This window comes from Balaenoptera borealis (genome assembly GCF_965194805.1).
Source record: "Balaenoptera borealis genome assembly, chromosome: 21".
Lineage (NCBI taxonomy): Eukaryota > Metazoa > Chordata > Mammalia > Artiodactyla > Balaenopteridae > Balaenoptera > Balaenoptera borealis.
Window position 1 is genome coordinate 26,912,298 of NC_138880.1, and position 20,027 is coordinate 26,932,324.

Consider the following 20,027-nt stretch of genomic DNA (forward strand, 5'->3'; position numbering starts at 1 on the left):
CCCACGCTCCGCAACAAGAGAAGCCACCGTGATGAGAAGCCCATGCACCGCAATGAGGAGTAGCCCCTGCTCGCCGCAACTAGAGAGCCCATGCACAGCAACAAAGACCCAATGCAACCCAAAGATAAATAAAATAAAAATAAATTTAAAAAAAAAACACTACTATTAACAGTCTCCTTCCTATGAATTCGAGTATTCTAGCCTTGACTCTGATATGATTAACACATTTACTCTGAAAAAATTTCCTACCACTAACACTAGCCCTATGCATATGACACGTCTCATCACCTATTATATCAAGCATCCCTCCACAAACATAAGAAATATGTCTGACAAAAGACTTTGATAGAGTAACTAACAGAGGTTTAAATCCTCTTATTTTAAGGATCACAGAAACTGAACCTACCCTTCAGAGTTCAGAATTCTTCATGCTTCCATATTACGGCATATTCTATAATAAGGTCAGCTAAATAAGCTCTTGGGCCTCAAAAATGTTGGTTTATACCTTTCCTGCACTAATAAATCCCATCATCTTTATTATCATCTTAACAACCATTATCTCAGGAACTGAACTGTAATTGTAATAACCAGCTCCCACTGATTATTAATCTGAATCAGCTTCGAAATAAATATACTAGCCATTATTCCCATTATAATAAAAAAATTTAACCCATGAGCTATAGAAGCATCCACTAAATATTTTCTAACACAAGCTGCCACATCAATACTACTGATAATAGCAGTTATTGTTAACTTGCACTCCGGCCAACGAACCATCACAAAAATATTCAATCCAACAGCAGCAACAATAGCCCTAACCATAAATCCAGGCCTATCCCCATTCCACCTCTCAGTGCATCCCGTTAATAGCAGGCTCAATGTGATTAACATGACAAAAACTTGCACCCCCGTCAGTACTATATCAAATCTCACCATCTGTCAACCTAAACCTAGTATTATCTATATCTCTGTTATCCATTTTAATTGGGGGTTGAGATGGATTAAACCAAACCTCATTCAACATGCATGTAGTGGAGGGTATTTTGCAACCACATGGATATAACGGAGAGTACTTTGCTAAATGAAATAAGTTAGAGAAAAACATACTGTATGAGTATCACTTAAATGCAGAATGTAAAAAATAAAACTCGTGAACACAAAACACTCAGAGAATGAACTAGTGGCTCCCAGTGAGGAGAGGGAGGAGGAGGGATAATACTGGGGCATGGGATCAAGAGGTACAAGCTACTACGTATACAGTAAGCTTGAAGAACGTATTATACAACACAGAGAACACAGGCGATGTTTCATAGTAACTGTAAGTGGTGTACAATGTAAAAGTTTGGAATCGCCACACTGTATATCTGAAAGGAACGCTGCTAACTGACTACACCTCAGTGCGGTTACGCAGACACAACCGCGAGGTGACGCTGCTGACCGACTACGCCTCAGTGTGGTTACGCAGACACGACCGCGAGGTGACACTGCTGACTACACCTCAGTGCGGTTACGCAGACACGACCGCGAGGTGACGCTGCTGACCGACTACACCTCAGTGCGGTTACGCAGACACGACCGCGAGGTGACGCTGACTACACCTCAGTGCGGTCACGCAGACACGACCGCGAGGTGACGCTGCTGACTACACCTCAGTGTGGTCACGCAGACGTGACCGCAAGGTGATGCTGCTGACCGACTACACCTCAGTGCGGTTATGCAGACGTGACTGCGAGGTGACGCTGCTAACTGACTACACCTCAGTGTGGTTACGCAGACATAACCGTGAGGCTGGGGCAGGGAACCCATCTCCCACACTGTTCAAGATCACCTGCAGTCCCTGCTGTCCTGGCATTGCCGGGTCTTCTTCCCGTCTCTCCAGACTCTTCTTCCTGGGCGGGGAGGCAGTTCTGGTCTGTCTCAGGCTGTTCCTCTCAGAGATGAGGCGTCAGCCAGGCCTGAGCATCTGCAGGTGACCCTTCTCCAGCGTTAACGTGGCACAGCGGGTAGGTCCGTGCTCCCTGGGCTCCGGCCCCAGCCCCGCTCCTGAGGTGGACGAGGTCTAAGCACGGCCGCATGCGTCTCCCGGCCCTGTATGCCCACCCAGGAGAAGCGGGTGGGCGGCCTGAGAGCTCTGGCCTTCGCTCTGCCAGCCGCCCGCCCACCCACCAGGCTGTGAGGGGGCGCCTAAGACCCGCCCGGCCCAGCCCAGGCAACCCCCCGACTCGCGAGCACAGTGAGCATTATAACTGAAGCCGGCCAGCGAGGGGCCGGGTCTCTCACGGCGCCAGGGACCTGGGGCCAGCCCCGGCCGTGTGAGGAGCCAGAGACAGTCCTCCGCCGGGTCCCTCCTTCCCTGTGACACGGGCTGCTGTAGGGCCCCCTGGGATGACCTGCTCCAGGTCCTGCAGCACCTGCTGCGTGGTACGCATTCAGTAGGCACTGAGTGTGGAGGTGACGGCATCTGTTGCAGCAGTGGCAGTGGCAGAAGTGTCTCCGGAGAACACTCAGCGGGCGAGGAGCAGTAGTCACCAGCTCTGCGTGTGGTCACCTCGCTGGGGGAGGGGCAGGTGGCGGTGTTCCCAGGCCGGCCTCCCCAGTCGCCGGCATCCTTGCCCGCGGAGCAGAACAGGAGGCCTCCGTGCACGTGTGTCTGCAGAGAACAGGACGCAGCCAGGACCTGCAGGATCCGGGCTTCCCCAACACAGAGCCCCACGGCCCACCCTCCTGCATCCCGCCACCCTCCCCGCTCAGCTTCCCCCGGGCCCCGCCCAGCAGGGTCACAGAGCTGCCCGGCCTGGGGGTCATTCCAGGTGTCCACCTCCTGCATCACCCGGTCGCTTTCTGTCAGACTGGGGAGGTTGCTCAGGAAGCTAACAGACCTGCCCCATGGCCCCGAAATCCTGCTTCTGGGTATTTATGGATAGGACACAAAAAAAAGATCTCAAAGAGATAAAGGTTTCACCGTGTGTACACGCTACTGGGTAGACAAGTGTTTACTGTGCACCCGGGGAGTAGCCTGCACCTGTGTGGATACAGGCTGGGGTTTGGGGAGGACGGGGCAGGAGCTGGGACCCACCACGGTCAGAGGCAGATCAAGTCGGCCCTGTAAGAGGAGGGTGTCCGGAGGGTCTCAGAGATCAGGGCCCAGGCGGCAGGGAGGGGAATCTGAGCCTCTGCACCGAAGAGAACATCCAGATCTTCTCACCTTCAAGTTCACCTCTCCCGCTGCCTCGAGGGCCCCGTCCACGCCCCGTCTAAGGCCTCTTCGCGCTGGTGCCAGGGGCTGTCCAGGCCTTTCTCAGCAGCCGCCCTCCCCCTGCACCTGACCGAACTCTTCTGCTTTATGACGGTCAGCCCACAAACATGCAGCGACAGCTCCCGACACTGAGAGGTCCCGGGAGTTCACTCCTCCAACCGCCACTGTCCCTCTTCACGGAACACCCAGCAAGGATCTCCCATACACGCGGCCCCCCGTCCCTAGCCGCCCGCGCCCTCTGCCCCACCCCCCCATCAACAGGCCTGGCTCCCTCACCACCTCCCGCCACCCGTCCCCGCCCCATGGGCACCGGTACCGGACCCTGACGGCGTTCACTCGCTCGCTCCCCCTTCACGAGGCTCCTCCTGGGGGTCCTGGACACCACCCCGTCTTGATCCTTCCGTCCTCCCGCTGCTTTCCCCCGTCTCCCAGCCTCTCCTCCATCGTGCCCTCCACGGGCACCCCCCGGCCCAGCTTTCAGCCACATCTGTTCCCCACAGGCTCCCAGGTTTTACCTCCGCCCCGGCTGCACAGCCAGCTTCCCTTGAACATCTTGTCCGGTGGTGTTGGGCAGGCGTCGGGCTCCACTCCACCCCAAACCGGCTTTGATTTTCTCCTCAACAGCCTGTCTTCCTTCAGCTTCATCTTTACTGCCTGTTTATGTCAGAACTCCTGGCATCGTCCTCGATTCCGCCGTTTGATTCCTGAACATCCACTCCATCAGCAGGTCCCGCTGGCTCTGCCTGCAGCATGTACCCGGAAGCCACACCATCACCTCCACCCACGTCTCCCCAGCTTCCCGGCCTCCGCCGTTGCCCCGTTGCTCCCTACAGCCTGGTCCACACGGCAGAGCGACCCTGTTGCTAGAGTGGGCACACAGCCGCCCTCAGCTGAAGGTCCCCCAGCAGCCCTGCTCTCAGGGTCGGAGCTGCAGACCTCACATGCCGGCCAGGCTGCCGGCGCAGTTCCCTGGGGGTGGCCTGGGGCCCCAGAAGTCACAGCTGGGTTCCCATCAGCCCCAGGGCATTATTCCCCCCGTGCTCACGTTCCCCCAGTTACGGACCAGGGTTCCAGGCACTGGTACCGTTACGACCAACAAATGCAGAAACGGGTGTTAACGCTTCTCGCTTTTGTCAGTCGAGAATAAGATAACAAAAATGTATAATTTCCTCTTCTCAGTAGAGGGTTGTTTTTGGAAAGCAGTTCTCATAAAACAAGAAATGTTTTACGTTAGTATATAACGGGCTTACTATATTTTTAGTGATTACCATAAATGAAAACTGAGACAACTATCGACACAGCCCACCAAATCCCAGCTCCACGCTCTCCTCTGTAAAGTCGGGAGTTGTCCAGTCCTGAGACCAAACACGTGAGGACACTGCCTGACGGAACGCACGGCAGCCACCCCTCCATCCTTAGGTCCCGTCGCTGTCCCACCCAACACTTGTCAAGACGGTAGAAGATCCAGGCGAGAGGGATTCATTCCTGCCCTGGGGTTGTACACGGGGACAAGTCGGACTCACCTCCCAGTGCGGGGGTGACAGCCAGGAGCAGGGTGGTGCCACCAACGGGAAGTCAGAGGAAACAGCAGGGGTGGAGGTGTCTGTCTGAGCTGCTCTAACAGGACTGGACTTGGGGCTTAAGCACGAGTCGAGTCCTCACAGCCTAGAGACTGGACGTCCAGGATCAAGGTGCCGGCAGATTCAACGTCTGGTGAGGCTTCTTCCTGGTTCACAGACGGCATCTTCTCCCTGTGTCTTCACGTGGCAGAAGGGCTGGGGGCTCTCAGGGGTCTCTTATCAGGGCACTAATCCCATTCACAGGGGCTCCACCCTCATGACATCATCACCTCCCAAAGGCCAACACCATCACTTCAGGCATTAGGATTCCACAGGAGTTTGGGGGACACACATTCAGATCATAGCACTAAACCGACGTACAGGATTCATGCAGAGGGCAGACCAAAGGGTCAGACCTCATTAGGGGAGGAAGGGGGATGAGGAATCCAGTCAGATGTTGATGGTGGTCAGAAGTTGAGCCTGGGGAGCTCTGGCTAAACTGACACAACAGGAATCTTGCTAAAATGGACAATGAAAATACAGATGCTGAAGCCTAAAGGGTCAGGGCCTAGTTAGGAACTGCTCAGAGGAGCCCAACCAGTTTGGTCCGGGAGCGACTGTGACCCTCCTCTGCTCCAGACCACGTGGCACTTCTGTCACACTGGTCCAGGCTGTCCCTTCTACAGGGTGCAGGGGGGCGCAGTGTTCCTGGAGCCCCAGTCCTGTTCCCAGAGCTCCACAGGCTCCCCTGGGGCGTGTGACAGGCAGACCTCAGACGTGAACCCAAGATCTCTCCATCACCGGAAACTGATCACAACAACACGAATCACACGACTTGGTAGGTGTTCGGGTGCATGTAAAGCTTGCTTACGCTATGTTTCAATCTGTTATGTATACAGACTTACATCTGAACAGCCTACACACCTTAACACTTCATCGTTAAAAAACACTAACCAGCACCTGAGTTTTCCAAGTCAGAATCAGTAAAATCACTGTCACACGTCAAATGATGAAAGTCTGAAACACTCTAAGAATAACTAAAGCATGACAAAATGAGCAAATGCAGTTGGAGAATCGGCACCAGATTTGCTCAACGCAGGATTGCCACAGACCTTGGATCTGTAAGAAATGCAGCATCTGCAGAGCACAGAGCAGTGGTCGCCGAAGCCCGTGGGGAACACCAGAATCGTGAGCGGCAGCTACCCGGGAGAGATGTGTTAACTGACCCAGTGCCAGGAGAGTCACCCAGGGTCCCGCTCAAGGAGCACCTACCCTCAGTTCAGGACCAGGCGGGGGTCTCACGTGCAGGAGGCACAGCTGCCCATTGCCCTCTCCTCAGCCCTGCAAATGACGGCATTTCCCACAGTGGTCGGGGGACTCGGCCCTTGTCCTTCACGTTCAGAGCCTGCCATCTCTTGGAAAAGCGTTACTGACCCTGGGTTTGCCTCGTACCTGGTTCCTCAGGGCTCCATCCTGCAGGTCGGCCCCTTGGGTGGAGCGGGAGGGGCTGCACAGGCCAGACCCGGGCCAGCCCTCTAGACCCCAGAGGCCTGGGCCACCTTCCTCCCCTGCTGCCCAGGAAATTCCAGAGAACTCGGTGCTCTGACAGCATGGGGTCCGCTTCTTACTTTTAAAGGTGAGCAGTTTCCCCCGACGGAGGCTTTGCTGGGGTGAGACCCCCTTTCCAGCTCTGGCCCGGTAGTCACGCAACAACGCCCCGGGATCAGCCAGGACATGACAACACGGTTCCCTGCGCAGAGTCTGAGTGTCTTATCCTGATCCCCCCCGGAGGGGATCCTGCCTGTCGCATCTTCATTTTGAAGTGGCAGCACAGGCGACCTATGTCTTGTGAAATGACCCCACTTCCTCACAGCTCAGAAGACACTGAAATACATATACACCTGTGGTTTCTATTACATTACGTTTAAAACTGTACCATCGGAGACTTCTCTAGTGGCGCAGTGCTTAAGAATCCACCTGGCGGTGCAGGGAACATGGGTGCAAGCCCTGGTCCGGGAAGATCCCACATGCCACAGAGCAACTAAGCCCGTGCGCCACAACTACTGAGCCTGGGCTCTGGAGCCTGTGAGCCACAACTACTGAACCTGCGTGCCACAACTACTGAACCTGCATGCCACAACTACTGAAGCCAGCATGCCTAGAGCCTGTGCTCTGCAATGAGAAGCCACCGCAGTGAGAAGCCCGTGCACCACAAAGAAGAGTAGACCCCGCTCGCCACAACCAGAGAAAGCCCGCGCACAGCAACGAAGACCCAACGTGTCCAAAAATTAATTAATTTTTAAAAACCTGTACAATCAGAGAAAGGAAATCCTGTGTCACAGCTGCTGATGAAATCCACAAACATCGTCTTACCGTGTTGAAGCCCCAGGCTGAGCCCCGCACTCCGTCCGCTGCACCAAGGGCACACCCGCTCAGCCCGCAGCACGGACGGCACGTGGGGAGAGCCCAGCGCCCCGGGCCTGGATCTCAGCGGCGACGACTGGCCTTGCGGCCACGGGCAGCTGGCCCCTCCCTCCGGCTTGCTCCTCCATCTGTGAGCTGAGCCTGGTCCTCACGGCCCCCGAGTTGCAGGCTCCACAGCCCCACCCCTCGGCTCACCCGAGAACAGCCGGGTAGGAGTATCTGTGCTGCCAGGGGCAGACAGACATGACCCAGCCTGTGTCGAGGGTGAGGGGCTGCGGACGGGAAGAAGCCTCAGGTCCCCAAGCGGGCCGAGCGCAGATGAGGTTCCCTCAGCAGGTGACCTCCGTCCCCCAGGACGGCCTCCCTCCAGCCCACAGCTCCGCCTGCCCTGCGTCAGCCTCCCCCGCCAGCTTCATCTGCCGTGAAGGGTTCGTCGTTAGGAGAGCCGTGTACTAGTCCTCTCCGCCGAAAGCTAGACGTTTACCTCGGGCAGTCACCTCCTCGCTCCGGGTCAGGCTCGCCTCCCTGGGAGCTGAGATGCTGGACCGGTCCACGGGACCAGCTGGTGTCTGTCCTGGCGGCGGTGTGGGGGGGTCTACACCCACCAGATCCGGAGCCCTGGGCTCCTCCAGCCTTCGTCCTCCACTCAGGAAGTGCTCTAGCCAGGAGGCAAGGGAGGACTGTGGGCCTGGGAGGAAGGAGCTGCCTCCGAGTTCTAAGAACTAAACAACTGAAAGACTAGCTATTTCTGGTAACGAGTTACTTGCGTTTTCAGACCAACTGGGAAGGCCCGGCGTCTGAGGGTGCTGAGCCCAGCTGGACCAGGTTTCCCGTCAGGGGCTTTCTGGAGATGGTGCATTCGAGCACCCTCCTAGGAGACATGTCACAAGTGAATTCGTGTCACGGTTACTGAACCAGGTTCGTTCTGCCTGGTGCAGGGCCAGCCAAGACGCTGAGCTGCCGAGGTCTGCGGCAAGGAGGCTGGGGAACAAATCTCCGATCTGCCTCCCAGAAGGCAAGGGGCTGGGGTACTAATGGGACAGCGAATAGGGCTGCTGTGATGGGCAAAAGGTGTGTAATCGTCCTTCTGCGCAGGCGTAACTAGGCTCCAGGCCTCTGCACGTTCACAAGGTCTCCAGTGCAGGCGCAGGCCCAGCTGAGGGGTCGGTGGTCCTACCCCATCTCAACTGGCTGAGCCCTAACTCGACACAGCTGATTCCAAGTTCCTGGAGAACAACTCCAACAAACACTGACTGATTAGGCTGCCTGGAGGCCACGCAAGTCTTCACAACCTTCGTTAGGGATGGCAGGTGGATGGAGTGCGTCTAACCCACGGGTTCAAGGTTCAGCACCGCCATCTTCTCGTCGTTCCTCAACCTCCAGGGAAAGAGGTGAGGATGCCTTTGGTTACTCCCTGCTGCTAAGGGGCAGAGATCCAACAAGCGCTTGAGAAGTCAAACTATCAAGCACTCATTTGAGTGTACTTTCTTGTTTCTGGTTTGATGTTAACATTGACCCAATAAATAAATACCACCCAGGCACCAGCTGTCAAGGCAGCCACGGGACCAAGATTGGTAACTGAAACTGCAAAGACATACCCCTCAGGGACACAGAGAATGCCAGCCATGGTTAACATTTAGGATTTTTAGGGATCCAGGGAAAGACAGGGGTCAGGTGATCAGCCTGATAGGTGACCAGCGCAACCAAAGTAGAAGTCCTTCCAAACCTAGGAAATTAGAAACAAAGGACTACCACGAGAACAGATCTTTCTTATAACAAGTTATTTAAATTGCCTTCTGAAGCGTCTGATGTGACCAAAGCCACCACTGCAGCAAACCCACTCACCTTGATTTCTTTCTCGCAGCTTCTGAAAAGCAGCTGAAGATCTGTCGGGGTTCACCTGCCCCTGAAAGAAGTCAGTGTCGGGGTCTGAAACCAGACAAGGTTTGGATGATCTCGGTTGTGGTCTTCCTTCTGCAGCGTGGTTTCCGTTTCCCATCGCATTTCTCACAAGGTCCCGTCCAGCAGGAATGAAGCCGGTCTCCTGGATGTTTATCCTCCAAGATTTCAGTCTAGGGTTTCTGTGTAACTGCCTTTAAAAGCTTCATTAAAAGGGTTTTGCTATGAGTCCAAACTTGGGGGTCCAGGTGTAGCAGCGCCCAGTCGCTCCCAGGAATCCCACAGTTGCCTCCTGGTGGCAACTGCAGTCCTGGCTAGAGCTTCCCTCCCAGCAGGGAGCAGCTCTCTGTCCTTGAGTTCAAAACCCCAGAATATTTAACAAAGGGCTGAGAATCTACCTTTTTCTTGGACACCTTACAGCCTCGTTCAGCCAAGAAGGTCGAAGTCAAACCCATACCTTGGTCTCAGGAGTCCTTTGTCTCACTGGTAATCAGGGCTCCCCCGTTTAGTTCAAGGTCCCTCAGGTCTCGCCAGGACTTCTCCAAGTAGTGTGAGAATTTTTAACTCCCTGAGGAAGCACCGTCCAGCAGTACTGGAGTTTAACTCCTTTATCTCGACCTTCCCATTCGAAAGCAGACAACTCTTGGGATTCAAAACTCAAGAGTGTGCAAAAAAGGCCTCCTTCAAGTCCAAGATGGTAACCCAACAAGAGTCTGTGGAGAAAGTCATTAGCAGAGGATGGTTAGGGGCCAGGGATGAATTCCTACAACTTGTTAATTGCTCTTCAATCATGTACACACATTCACCTGTGGACCAATCACCAAGTGACCAGGAGAATATCGGGTCATAATGCAGGAAGGCTGTGAGGACTTCACCCGACGCTTTGTTGGCTACTTTAATGGATACTGCATTAAGTTTGGCGTGTCTGCCCCGCTATAGAGCCTGACCCGCACAGGTGTGGCCACCTCCGCTCTTCCCAGCACCCCCCATCCGCCCATCCCCCAGACTCACCCTCCGTGGTATCGCTCCGGGAATCACTGTTTTTGAGGTTAGAGTGATAGAGCCTGCAGCGTGCAGGCCTGCTCTGGTGGTGCTGTAATATCCACTCAGCGTCCAGGTGCAAAGGCAACCCTGGTATTTAATTAAGTCAATCTCATCCCAGAAGGGGAGTGAGGCCATCAGGCACGTACGGAAAGCTATCAGTGGTTCTTCCCCAGCCGGAGAAAAGGTTTTCTCAAGGGCTCTCCGCACACCCCTGTTACTAGCAGTCTCAAGACAAAGTTTAGAAAGCCGGATATTTAAAACCGAGTTCCCCCCACCTCCTGTGTTGATAAGCCCCACCCTTGACTTCCCACTGCCACGTCACCCATATGGAAGACAGTGACAGACTCGGAGCGATCATTCTTGGTCACTGGCATCAGCAGTTACCTGGGGCACCTGAGCTGCCACCTGCTTACCTTCAAGAGTCTCAGAATGGGGCACTCTTCCAGCGTCCCTCCTGCCCGCAATATCCACATTTGGGGGGGGGGGTCCCACTATCAGGCTCCGCATTCAAGGGGGGGCGCTTGAGGCCTCCTACCTTTTGCCAAGTCCCTCATGGGGGCCTCCGTTTGGTCCGGCTCTTCCCTGGGTTCAGCCGGCCGCCAGCAGAATGGCCTGTTGCATTCTCCTTTGTTCCCTTTTCTCCTGAACCTGGTCCCCGTGATTAAAAACAAGACAATCAGACAAAGACAGACATGAACACATGAGACCAGAAACCAGAGCCCCAGCCTCCAACCCCGGTACCTCAGCAGCCGCGACCTTTCCTATTGTCCCCCAAACGCCCGCCAGCCGGGCCTCCAGCCACCATCGGGTCAGGACCATCCAACGATCGAGACACAGGTGTGTTTCTTTAACGAGATCACTCACCCAGAAGACGTCTCCCTATCCAAACCCCAAAACCGTTTTTCTGGCACAAAACGAAACAAGCACAGAAGGTCGGGGTGCCCAGTGGGGAACTGGGGGACGGCCCTGGAGCCAAGGGACCTGAGGCTCAGGCTCGGCCACCGGCTCCCGGTACCCAAGAGGGGCCACGACCCTCGGGCCAAGGTTCCTCTGGACTCCCTCCCGACCGGCTTCCAAATCTGTTACCAAACCAAGTTCGTTTTGCTCAACGCACACCAAACAAGTTTAGAAGCAAGGAGAGGTTTACTCACAGCCAAACCGAGAGAAGAGAGAGCGCCTCAAGGCCCCCTCAGCGAAGGCCAGGCGTTGCCGGGTCAGGAATGAAGCGGCCGGAAGGGGTGGGGCCTGGGCGGCGTGGGGCACGTGGGGGGCGGGCTGAGGCGGGGGGGGGGGGGGGCGGCGTGGGGCACGTGGGGGCGGGCTGAGGCGGGGGGAGGGGCGTGGGGCACGTGGGGGGCGGGCTGAGGCGGGGGGAGGGGCGTGGGGCACGTGGGGGCGGGCTGAGGCGGGGGGAGGGGCGTGGGGCACGTGGGGGGCGGGCTGAGGCATGTGGCACGTGGGGGGCGTGGGCAGTGCGGGGAGGGCGCAGGGAAAGGGGTGAGGAGGTGCGTAAGGGTCCTTCTGCGCAGGCGTAACTAGGCGCCAGGCCTCCCCAAGGTCACCAGGTCTCCAGTGCTTGGGCGGGCCCAGTTGAGGGGTCAGTATTCCTCTCCAGTCTCAACCGGCTCAGCCTAAGCTCGAGGCAGCTGAGCCTCCAAGCTGCTGGAAAACAGCTCAGGCAAACAGCTTACTGTTTAGGCTCCCTGCCGCTTGGAGGATATGAAGTCTTAAAATGACCTTGATTAGTGATGGCAGGTGCAATGCACTGACTCATTACCCACGGTTTCATTTTGAGCCTCAAACGAGGGATGTGGCTGTGATCCTTGACTTATAAGGGGGTTTTAAAAATGAGATTGATCACAGGAATAGAGCCGCCAGGAGACGTTCAAAGGCTCACGGTCAGTGTCCGAGGTTGAAACCTGGCCCGACTAATAACAGGGTCTGGGTGGGGACACAGAGTGTCTCATGCCCGCTGAAACCCAGGGCAATGCCTCTGACGAGTGTTGAATGACTTAATATAGGAAAGCAAATATCTCAACTTAATCTCATATCTTATTTTAGACTGACAGCCAGCCCTTCCGAGGATCAGAACCTCAGGAACGGAAGTGGCCTTAAAAATCATACAACCCAAGTTAAAAATGTGTTTTAGAGCATCACATAAGCAAACAACCTGACCTATAGGAGTTCAGAGAAAGAAGAAACCGCTAGGCGGCGGGGGCTACAACGGAGACAAGTCTTAAGCCCCGAGTTAGATGGGAGCTCTGAGGGCACAGGTGTGGCCTGTATGGACGTGCAGGTTGTTGACTGCACGAGGAACTTGTGGCAGCTGAAATCCAAGAGCTCCACTCACCAAGCCCTGTACTTCCACTTTGTGGACCGGTAGGAGAAGGGCAGTGATGAACCTCGTTCAGGGGGCAGAATCTATCAGTGTGGGTTTAAGGAGAAGGGCTGGACCACCTTCTAGAACTGGGGCTTCATGGAGGGAGAAGCGAGCAGACTGGGGGCCAGTTTCAGTGGAGATGAAGTAGGAATCCGCCCTGCTTTCCTGCGGTGCCTGGCAAAACAGAATCCCTCAGCATCCGCTGGATGCAAATAACAGCAGTACAAGCAATAAATAGTGATACAAGTAATAAATAGTGATACAAGCCATAAATAGTGATACAAGTAATAAATAGTGATACAAGCAATAAATAGTAGTATAAGTAATAGTGATACAAGCAATAAATAGGGATACAAGTAATAAATAGTATATGTAATAAATAGTGATACAAGCAATAAATAGTATAAGTAATAAATAGTGATACAAGCAGTAAATAGTGATACAAGCAATAAATAGTGTAAGTAATAAATAGTGATACAAGTAATATATAGTGATACAAGCAATAAACAGTAGTACAAGTAATAAATAGTGATACAAGGGATAAGAGCACAGCCACCACCACTCTTTTTACTTCCCCTGTGTCATTAAAGGCTTCATTACATTTACAAGGAAGTTCGGGCTTGACTTTTATTGTTTTTTTCCAATTTTTTTAAAAAGATATATTTGACATATAGCATTGTATTAGTTTCAGGTGTACAACATAATGATTTGATATATGTGTATATTGTGAAATAATCATCACAGTAATTCTAGTTAACATCCATCCCCTTATATGGTTACACAATGTTTTTCTTGTGATCTTTTAAGATCTACTCTCCTAGCAACTTTCAACTATACAATATTGTTAACTTTAGTCACCATGCTGTACATTACATCCCCAGAACTTATCTTATAACTGCAAGTTGGTAGCTTTTGACCCTCTTCACCCATTTCGCCCATTCCCCACCCTCATCTCTGGCAACTGTCAATACAATCTCTGTATACACATATGTATACATATATATATATATGTATATATATATATATATATATATATATACACACACACACATATATATATACACACACACACACACATATACACACACACACACACACACACACACACACACACACACACACTACACCTTCTTCATCCAGTAATATGTTGATGGACACTTGGGTTGTTTCTATGTCTTGGCTATTGTAAATAATGCTGTGGTGAACATGGGGGTGCAGATATCTTTTCCAGATAGCAGTTCTGTTTCGTTTGGATAAATACCCAGAAGTGGGATTACTGGACCATATGGTAGTTCTATTTTTAATTTTTTTAGGACTCTCCATATTATTTTCCATAGTGGCTGAACAAATTTACTTTCCCACCAACAGTGCACAAGGGTGCCCTTTTCTCCACATCCTCACCAACACATTTCTTGTCGTTTTGATAATAGCCATTCTAACTGGTGTGAAGTGATGTCTCATTGTGGTTTTGATTTGTATTTCCCTGATGATTAGTGATGTTGAACATCTTTTCATATGCCTGTTGGCCATTTGTATGTCTTCTTTTGAAAAATGTCTATTCAGTTCCTCTGCCCATTTTTAATTAGATTGTCTGTTTGGCTTTTTTGGCTACTGAGTTGTATGAGTCCTTTATATATATTTTGGGTATTAACCCCTTATCAGAAAAAGAGGCTATCTATTCCCCATTGTATAACTGGGGGGAAGTGTGAGATCATCCATCCCAACTCACAGGGCTGAGAAATTAAACACTTTATCTAGTCATCCAACTAGTTGAAGCATGGCTAAGGTGAAGACATACATCTTTCTATTTTCAGCCAAATGCACGTTTTATTACCCCAGGGTGTTGCTTCTTATGAGTAATGTTTAACTAGCTTATCATTTTCAATTAAGATTCCCATGTCTGTTTTCAGAAAAGGAAATGCTTAGGAGATTTCAGAAAATGGTATCATTTTCCCCCTCAAATTAGTTTGTTGATTTTTTTCATCTTCGGCAACATGGTGGTCTTGTCTAAGTTTCATTTGGGAAGGAAATAGGAAAACAATACTGTGAGCATACACTGAGTCATAGCTTTTTCTCAAATGCTTTCAAATCTTGGCTGGATCTGACCCAGCAGGGGCCAAGAACCAGAAAGGGTGGGGCTCTTTGTATTTGAGAATAGCTTCTTTTGTTTTCTGCTTGTTAAATAATTCAGTCAGATTTAAATTTGGGGATAATTAGGTGAAAATCAAAAAAGGTAAAAAGTGATAAAAGCTAATTAAAATGTCTGATTTGGGATGTAGTAAGAAAACTGAATCTATTGGTACTAAGGGCTTGCCAGTAAAATTGGCACCTTATGGGGGAGTGTCTGGTAGACCCAGTGTCCCTAAGCTGAAGGTGGCTTGTGACACAGAACTTATCCTGATCATTAGTTGAAGTTAATATCTGTGACAGTATTGCTCTGATTGATGCTTTATACCCAGGCAAGCACACAAAACCTAACAAAGCTACAATACCATCCATCTGGAACTATAATATAAAACACAGTGTTTCTATCCGCATAAGTAAACCAAAGAGAAAAATAATAGAATTGAACATGAAATTATTTAAATTTTATATCAAATGTTGCTGCCTCCAAAGAAGTAAGTTTAATTAGAGAGGAAGGAGGGAGAGCCTTGAGAGTCTGAAAGGAGGCCGCAGGGATGATGAACTCTAACATTCACAGTGTTTCTTTATCACATTAAAACTCACTTCAGGGATTCCCTGGCAGTCCAGTGGTTAAGACTTTGCCTTCCAATGCAGGGGTACCGGTTCGATCCCTGGTCAGGGAGCTAAGATCCCACGTGCCTTGAGGCCAAAAAACCAAAACATAAAACAGAAGCAATATTGTAACAAATTCAATAAAGACTTTAAAAATGGTCCACATCAAAAAAAAATCTTATAAAGAATAGTCTCTTTAAAAAAAACTCACTTCAAATTCCGCCTCTTCTTTACCTTGATATCTGACTCACTTAAAAAAAATGAACTCGGGGCTTCCCTGGTGGTGCAGTGGTTGAGAATCTGCCTGCCAATGCAGGGGACACGGGTTTGAGCCCTGGTCCAGGAAGATCCCACATGCCTTGGAGTAACTAAGCCCGTGTGCCACAACTACTGAGCTCGCGAGCCACAGCTACTGAGCCCACGAGCCACAACTACTGAAGCCCACACGCCTAGAGCCCGTGCTCTGCAACAAGCAAAGCCACCACAATGAGAAGCCCACGCACCACAACAAAGAGTAGCCCCCGCTCACCACAACTAGATAAAGCCCGTGCACAGCAATGAAGACCCAACGCAGCCAAAAATAAATAAATAAAATAAATAAATTTATTTTAAAAAAATGAACTCCCTTGAGGTACAATTTACATACTATAAAGTCAATGGACCCATTTTAAATATACAGTGAGATGAGTTTAGAAAAATGCATACACCTATATTACCGGCACCCCAGCCAACATCTCCATCGCCCCAAGTACCCTGGGGGGGCTCCTCCCAAGCCATCCCCCCTCTTGCCCTAGACTTCACTGTAGATTATTTTGCCTGTTCCAGAACTTCATGTACCTGGGAATAGACAGTTCTACGTGTCTGACTTCTTTCACTCAGTTAACCTTTGCAGATTTATCAATATTGTTCTTTTTGATCACCGAGTAGCATTCCGTTGTATGGATGTAAAAGGATTTGTTTATCTAGTCACCTATTTATTGATGGGTTGTCTCCATAGGGGCTGTTTTGAATAAAGCTGCCAAGAACATTCCTTGTACAAGTCTTTTTATGTAGTTGGGATAAATACCTAGTGGAATTGCTGGGTCAGATGGCACTTAGACACTTAATTTATGAGACTGCAGGCGGTGTTCCCAATACAATGTCCTATCTGTGCCCCCATCACCAACATACAAGAATTCCAGTCGTCCCACAGCCTTGCCGACACTTGGTGTTGTCAGAATTCTCCACTTTATCATTCCAGGAGCTGCCTCATGAGTTAATCTTTCGAATAACTACAAGAATTAAACTGTAGTGTGATCTGCTAACACAGTCTAGTGGGAAAGGCAGAAACCAATGCAGCTGACCCTTGAACAATGGGGGGGGGTGGGAGCACTGACCCCCAAGCCATCGAAAACATGGGTACTGCTATCTCTGCCTCAAAAACAAAGGAAATGGTCCATGACTCAGCCAAGGGCAGGAAACTGAAACAGTCTGGATGGGATCAGGACTCAACCCCTAGTTCTTTTGATTCCACATATTGTGATCTCTAATCAAACACAAACTTTCCCCAAACTTAGTCAATTTAAAGATCTGTAAAATGAAAATACAGGTACTATGCTTATAAAGAAAAAATTAGCATATAAGCAGACCCTTGTAGTTCAAACCCGTTCAAGGGTCAGCTGCAATTATATACTCCAAGCTGCCCTTGATCTCTACAGCCTTCAGGTAAAGAGCAAGGCAGAGGCACAAGGCACCTTCCACCTGCTTTTGCATCTGTGTGCTCACCTGAGCTTACATTTCTGTAAAGTAGAGGTTGGGGCTTGATTCTGCTGGAGGTCGGGAGGGAACCATCCCAGGTCTCTGAGATTCGGCGTGACTGCGTCCGATCTGCTTTGTGCATCCTCTGGCCGCTGTGCAGACGCTGGCCGTCAGGAGGATGAAACTTAAAAAGGGAAAACAGAGACACATGACACAGCCCAGCCTCTGGTCTTGAAAGCTGACTGTAGGGCGGGAGAGAGTGTAGGCGGAGAAACGGGCAGGTCTGAAAACACCTTAACCAGGAAGGTACCGTGTCAGCTAAGGGAGAAGGCAGCTTTGAGCAGCCAGGCCTCAGGGTGCAGAGCTTGGCACAGAGACAGAGCTGCCCGCTCGCTGCCCGGGGGCAGCAGCCGGGGACCAACCGGGTCCTCAGCCAGGTATTTCAGCAGAGTGATGGCAAGAGAAAGAACTTCTACTCACAACACTTCTGACACCAAGCGTGTGGGTTTTTCTGCACGCCAACCAATCCTCCGACACCAGCTGGGTGTGCTACCATCCACATGGAATTAGCATTACATCCCGCAGTTGAGGGCTTGGTGCCACGATGCCCAGCTCCACACACCAGCCCAGGTCTCTCACACTTCTGACTTGGGTCCCCACAAGCTCTTTCTTGGGTTCAGGGATTTGCTCACAGAACTCAGGCAAACACTGCTTCCGTTACTGGTTTATTACCTACTAAAGGATAAGATTAAAGGATACGGACGAACAGCCAGATGAAGGGGCACAGAGGGCGAGGTCTGGGAGGGTCCTGGGGGCAGGAACTTCCGTCCGGTGGAGTTGGGGATGTGTCCATCCACCTGGAAGCTCTCCGAACCCCACAGTTTGTGAATTTGTATGGAGGCTTCATCACGTGGGCATGATCCATTGTTAACTCAATCTCCAGCCCTCTCCCCTCCCCGAGGATGGGGGTGGGGCCGGAAGTTCCAAGCCTCTCATCCTGGATCAGTATTTCTGAGCCATCCGGGAGCTGCCTCACTAGAACAAACATGCTCCCATCACCCAGGAAGCCCCAGGGGATTGCGGAGCTCTGTGTCGGGCACTGGGAGCAGACACACATCTGTCCGCTAGGTCACAGCTGTGTCACAACAGCCAGGTGGGAGGGGGCGCAGCGGGCAGGGGAGCTGGGAATTGAAGCGGTGAGCAACTCAGGTCAGGTTCTGCAGACACAGACCCTCGTTCAGAGTTCACGTGAAGGGTCCCAGAAACAGAGGTGGGGCCCGTCTGCAGGCACCGTGATGAAGGTCTGGAAGTTGGGGTGGGGATCTGTGGGGTGGATGGAAGCAGAGGTCTGAACCTGGACTACAAAGTAGCCGAGGTGGCCTTGGGCAGGAGCAGGGCTCCTCGTCCCCGAGAAAGGCGTTCATGTCCTTCTGGTGTGGATGGGAGTGGGCACAGGGAGGTCACCCTCTGCCTCAGCAGTTCTAGATACAATGGGAGTCAGCGTCCTGCTGAGAGGGAGAAGCGGCGGTTGGGGGGTCAGCCTCGTGGGATGGTCAAGGCTGGGATCATCCCTGTGGGGATGGGAATGAACCCGAGCGAAGGAAACATCCTCGAGGTTCGTGGGTGACGCAGCTCCAGAAACGGGGGAGAACTAGAAGCAGGGACTGCGGGCGGGGTCGGTCTGAGCCCTTCTGTCCATTGCAGCCTCCTTCCTCTCCTCCGCTGCTCGGACCACTCGGCACCAGAATTCCCAGAGCCCAGACACGGCCCTCCTCCTCCCCCTCCATTCCCCCTCCCCCTGCTCTTCCTAGCAGTCCGGGATGATAATAAGGTCAAGGTGGCTGACTGCCCAACCCTGAGGTGTGCTGGCCTCTTACAGGACGGCAGGGGCTGCAGGTGCCCTACTTCTCACCAGCGGAGAAGCTCAGGCCACCAGGACAGAAAAACAGATGTACCTACACACAGGAGTGGGGTGCGGGGCGTTCCTTTGGGCTCCTCGAATCATGGCACCTTCCTGACTGCGTGTCTCCTCGGCACCGACGACCCCTGTGCTCACCCTGCTGAGAATTAGAGCTTATTCTGGGCAGGACCAGGGCTCTCCGAGCAGGAAAGAAGCTTCTAGAACGCCCGTCCTCCTTCTCTGTCCTTTCTTGGACATTCCTTTCCATCTCCAGCTCCCCAAACTCTGAACCGTCCTGCCAGAGGAGAGGAGGGGAGGGGGGATGGAGGGAGGGAAGAGACACAGCTCTCCAGCCCACACAACTCCAGGTGTCACCTGCCGGCCTCAGGGGTGCCTGCCTGTGAACCTGAAGCCCTGGGATGGAGGCCTTGCACCCAGCTCCCGACCCACGTCTGCGGCTGGTGGGCGATGCCTGCCCTTCTCGGGGCCCTTCGCCTCCCCCGCTGGACACGGAGCAAAGCGAGAAAAGAGCTCGGGCCTCGCGGCAAGGGCTCTGGGAACAGAACAGCCCTGTCTCCGCCTGGAACAATGCTTCCTTCTCGCCCTCCAGATTCCCGTGACGCCAGAAACGGCAGCCGCGGGACCCGCCTCACTGATCTTGCCGGGTTCCTCCGCCTCGTCGCCAATTCTTGGCTTTGCTTTCCCTCCCCCGCCCCCTCGTGTCCCTTTGCCCTCGGAGGGGACGCGGGTAGGGGCAGGGCGGAGTGGAGATGCTGCAGCCGCGGAAGGGCGAGCGAGGGCGAGCGAGGGCGAGCGAGGGAGCGGCCCAGATCAGGGCACGGGGGCTGGAGCCCCTCCCACTCGCCAGCCGCCTCCGGCCCAGCCCGCTGGTTTGGGGCTGAGCGAAGGCACCCACACACCCACCCCGGCGGTCGTTTCTGTAGAGAAGGACACGCAGCTCTGGGCAGAGCGTGTGCTCCAGGTCTGTTCTCTTTTCATGCCACGCAGTGTGTTTGAGGTTCATCTCAGCCACTGAGTGCAGTTTATTTCTTTCTGTTACTGTCCTTTCTGATGCTGTTACACGCAGCGCTC

The 20,027-nt window shown here is 52.5% G+C and overlaps 1 protein-coding gene and 2 long non-coding RNA genes across 3 annotated transcripts in view; all 3 read right to left on the reverse strand.

Annotated features, from left to right (window-relative positions):
* The window catches only part of LOC309619490 (uncharacterized protein), a gene marked incomplete at its 5' end in the record, with an annotated part of 38,510 nt that extends 35,683 nt beyond the window's left edge, over positions 1 to 2,827 (reverse strand). The window contains 2 exons of the mRNA XM_082374685.1: positions 1,829 to 1,889; positions 2,412 to 2,827. Coding sequence (XP_082230811.1) covers positions 1,829 to 1,889; positions 2,412 to 2,827 — 477 coding nt within the window. The remainder of the gene's footprint in view (positions 1 to 1,828; positions 1,890 to 2,411) is intronic.
* LOC309619772 overlaps positions 1 to 10,800 on the reverse strand; it is a 46,483-nt gene extending 35,683 nt beyond the window's left edge. Inside the window, exons 1-2 of the long non-coding RNA XR_014239202.1 lie at positions 10,718 to 10,800; positions 9,085 to 9,851 (exon numbers count right to left, since the gene is read on the reverse strand). This is a non-coding gene — a long non-coding RNA (uncharacterized lncRNA). The remainder of the gene's footprint in view (positions 1 to 9,084; positions 9,852 to 10,717) is intronic.
* A 917-nt stretch (positions 10,801 to 11,717) lies between these two features.
* LOC309619459 lies at positions 11,718 to 19,599 on the reverse strand. The gene is made up of 4 exons (XR_014238981.1): positions 19,589 to 19,599; positions 18,995 to 19,230; positions 17,063 to 18,358; positions 11,718 to 15,385 (listed from the first exon to the last, which is right to left on the reverse strand). It is a non-coding gene; the product is annotated as an uncharacterized lncRNA (long non-coding RNA).
* Between the last annotated feature and the right edge of the window lie 428 nt (positions 19,600 to 20,027).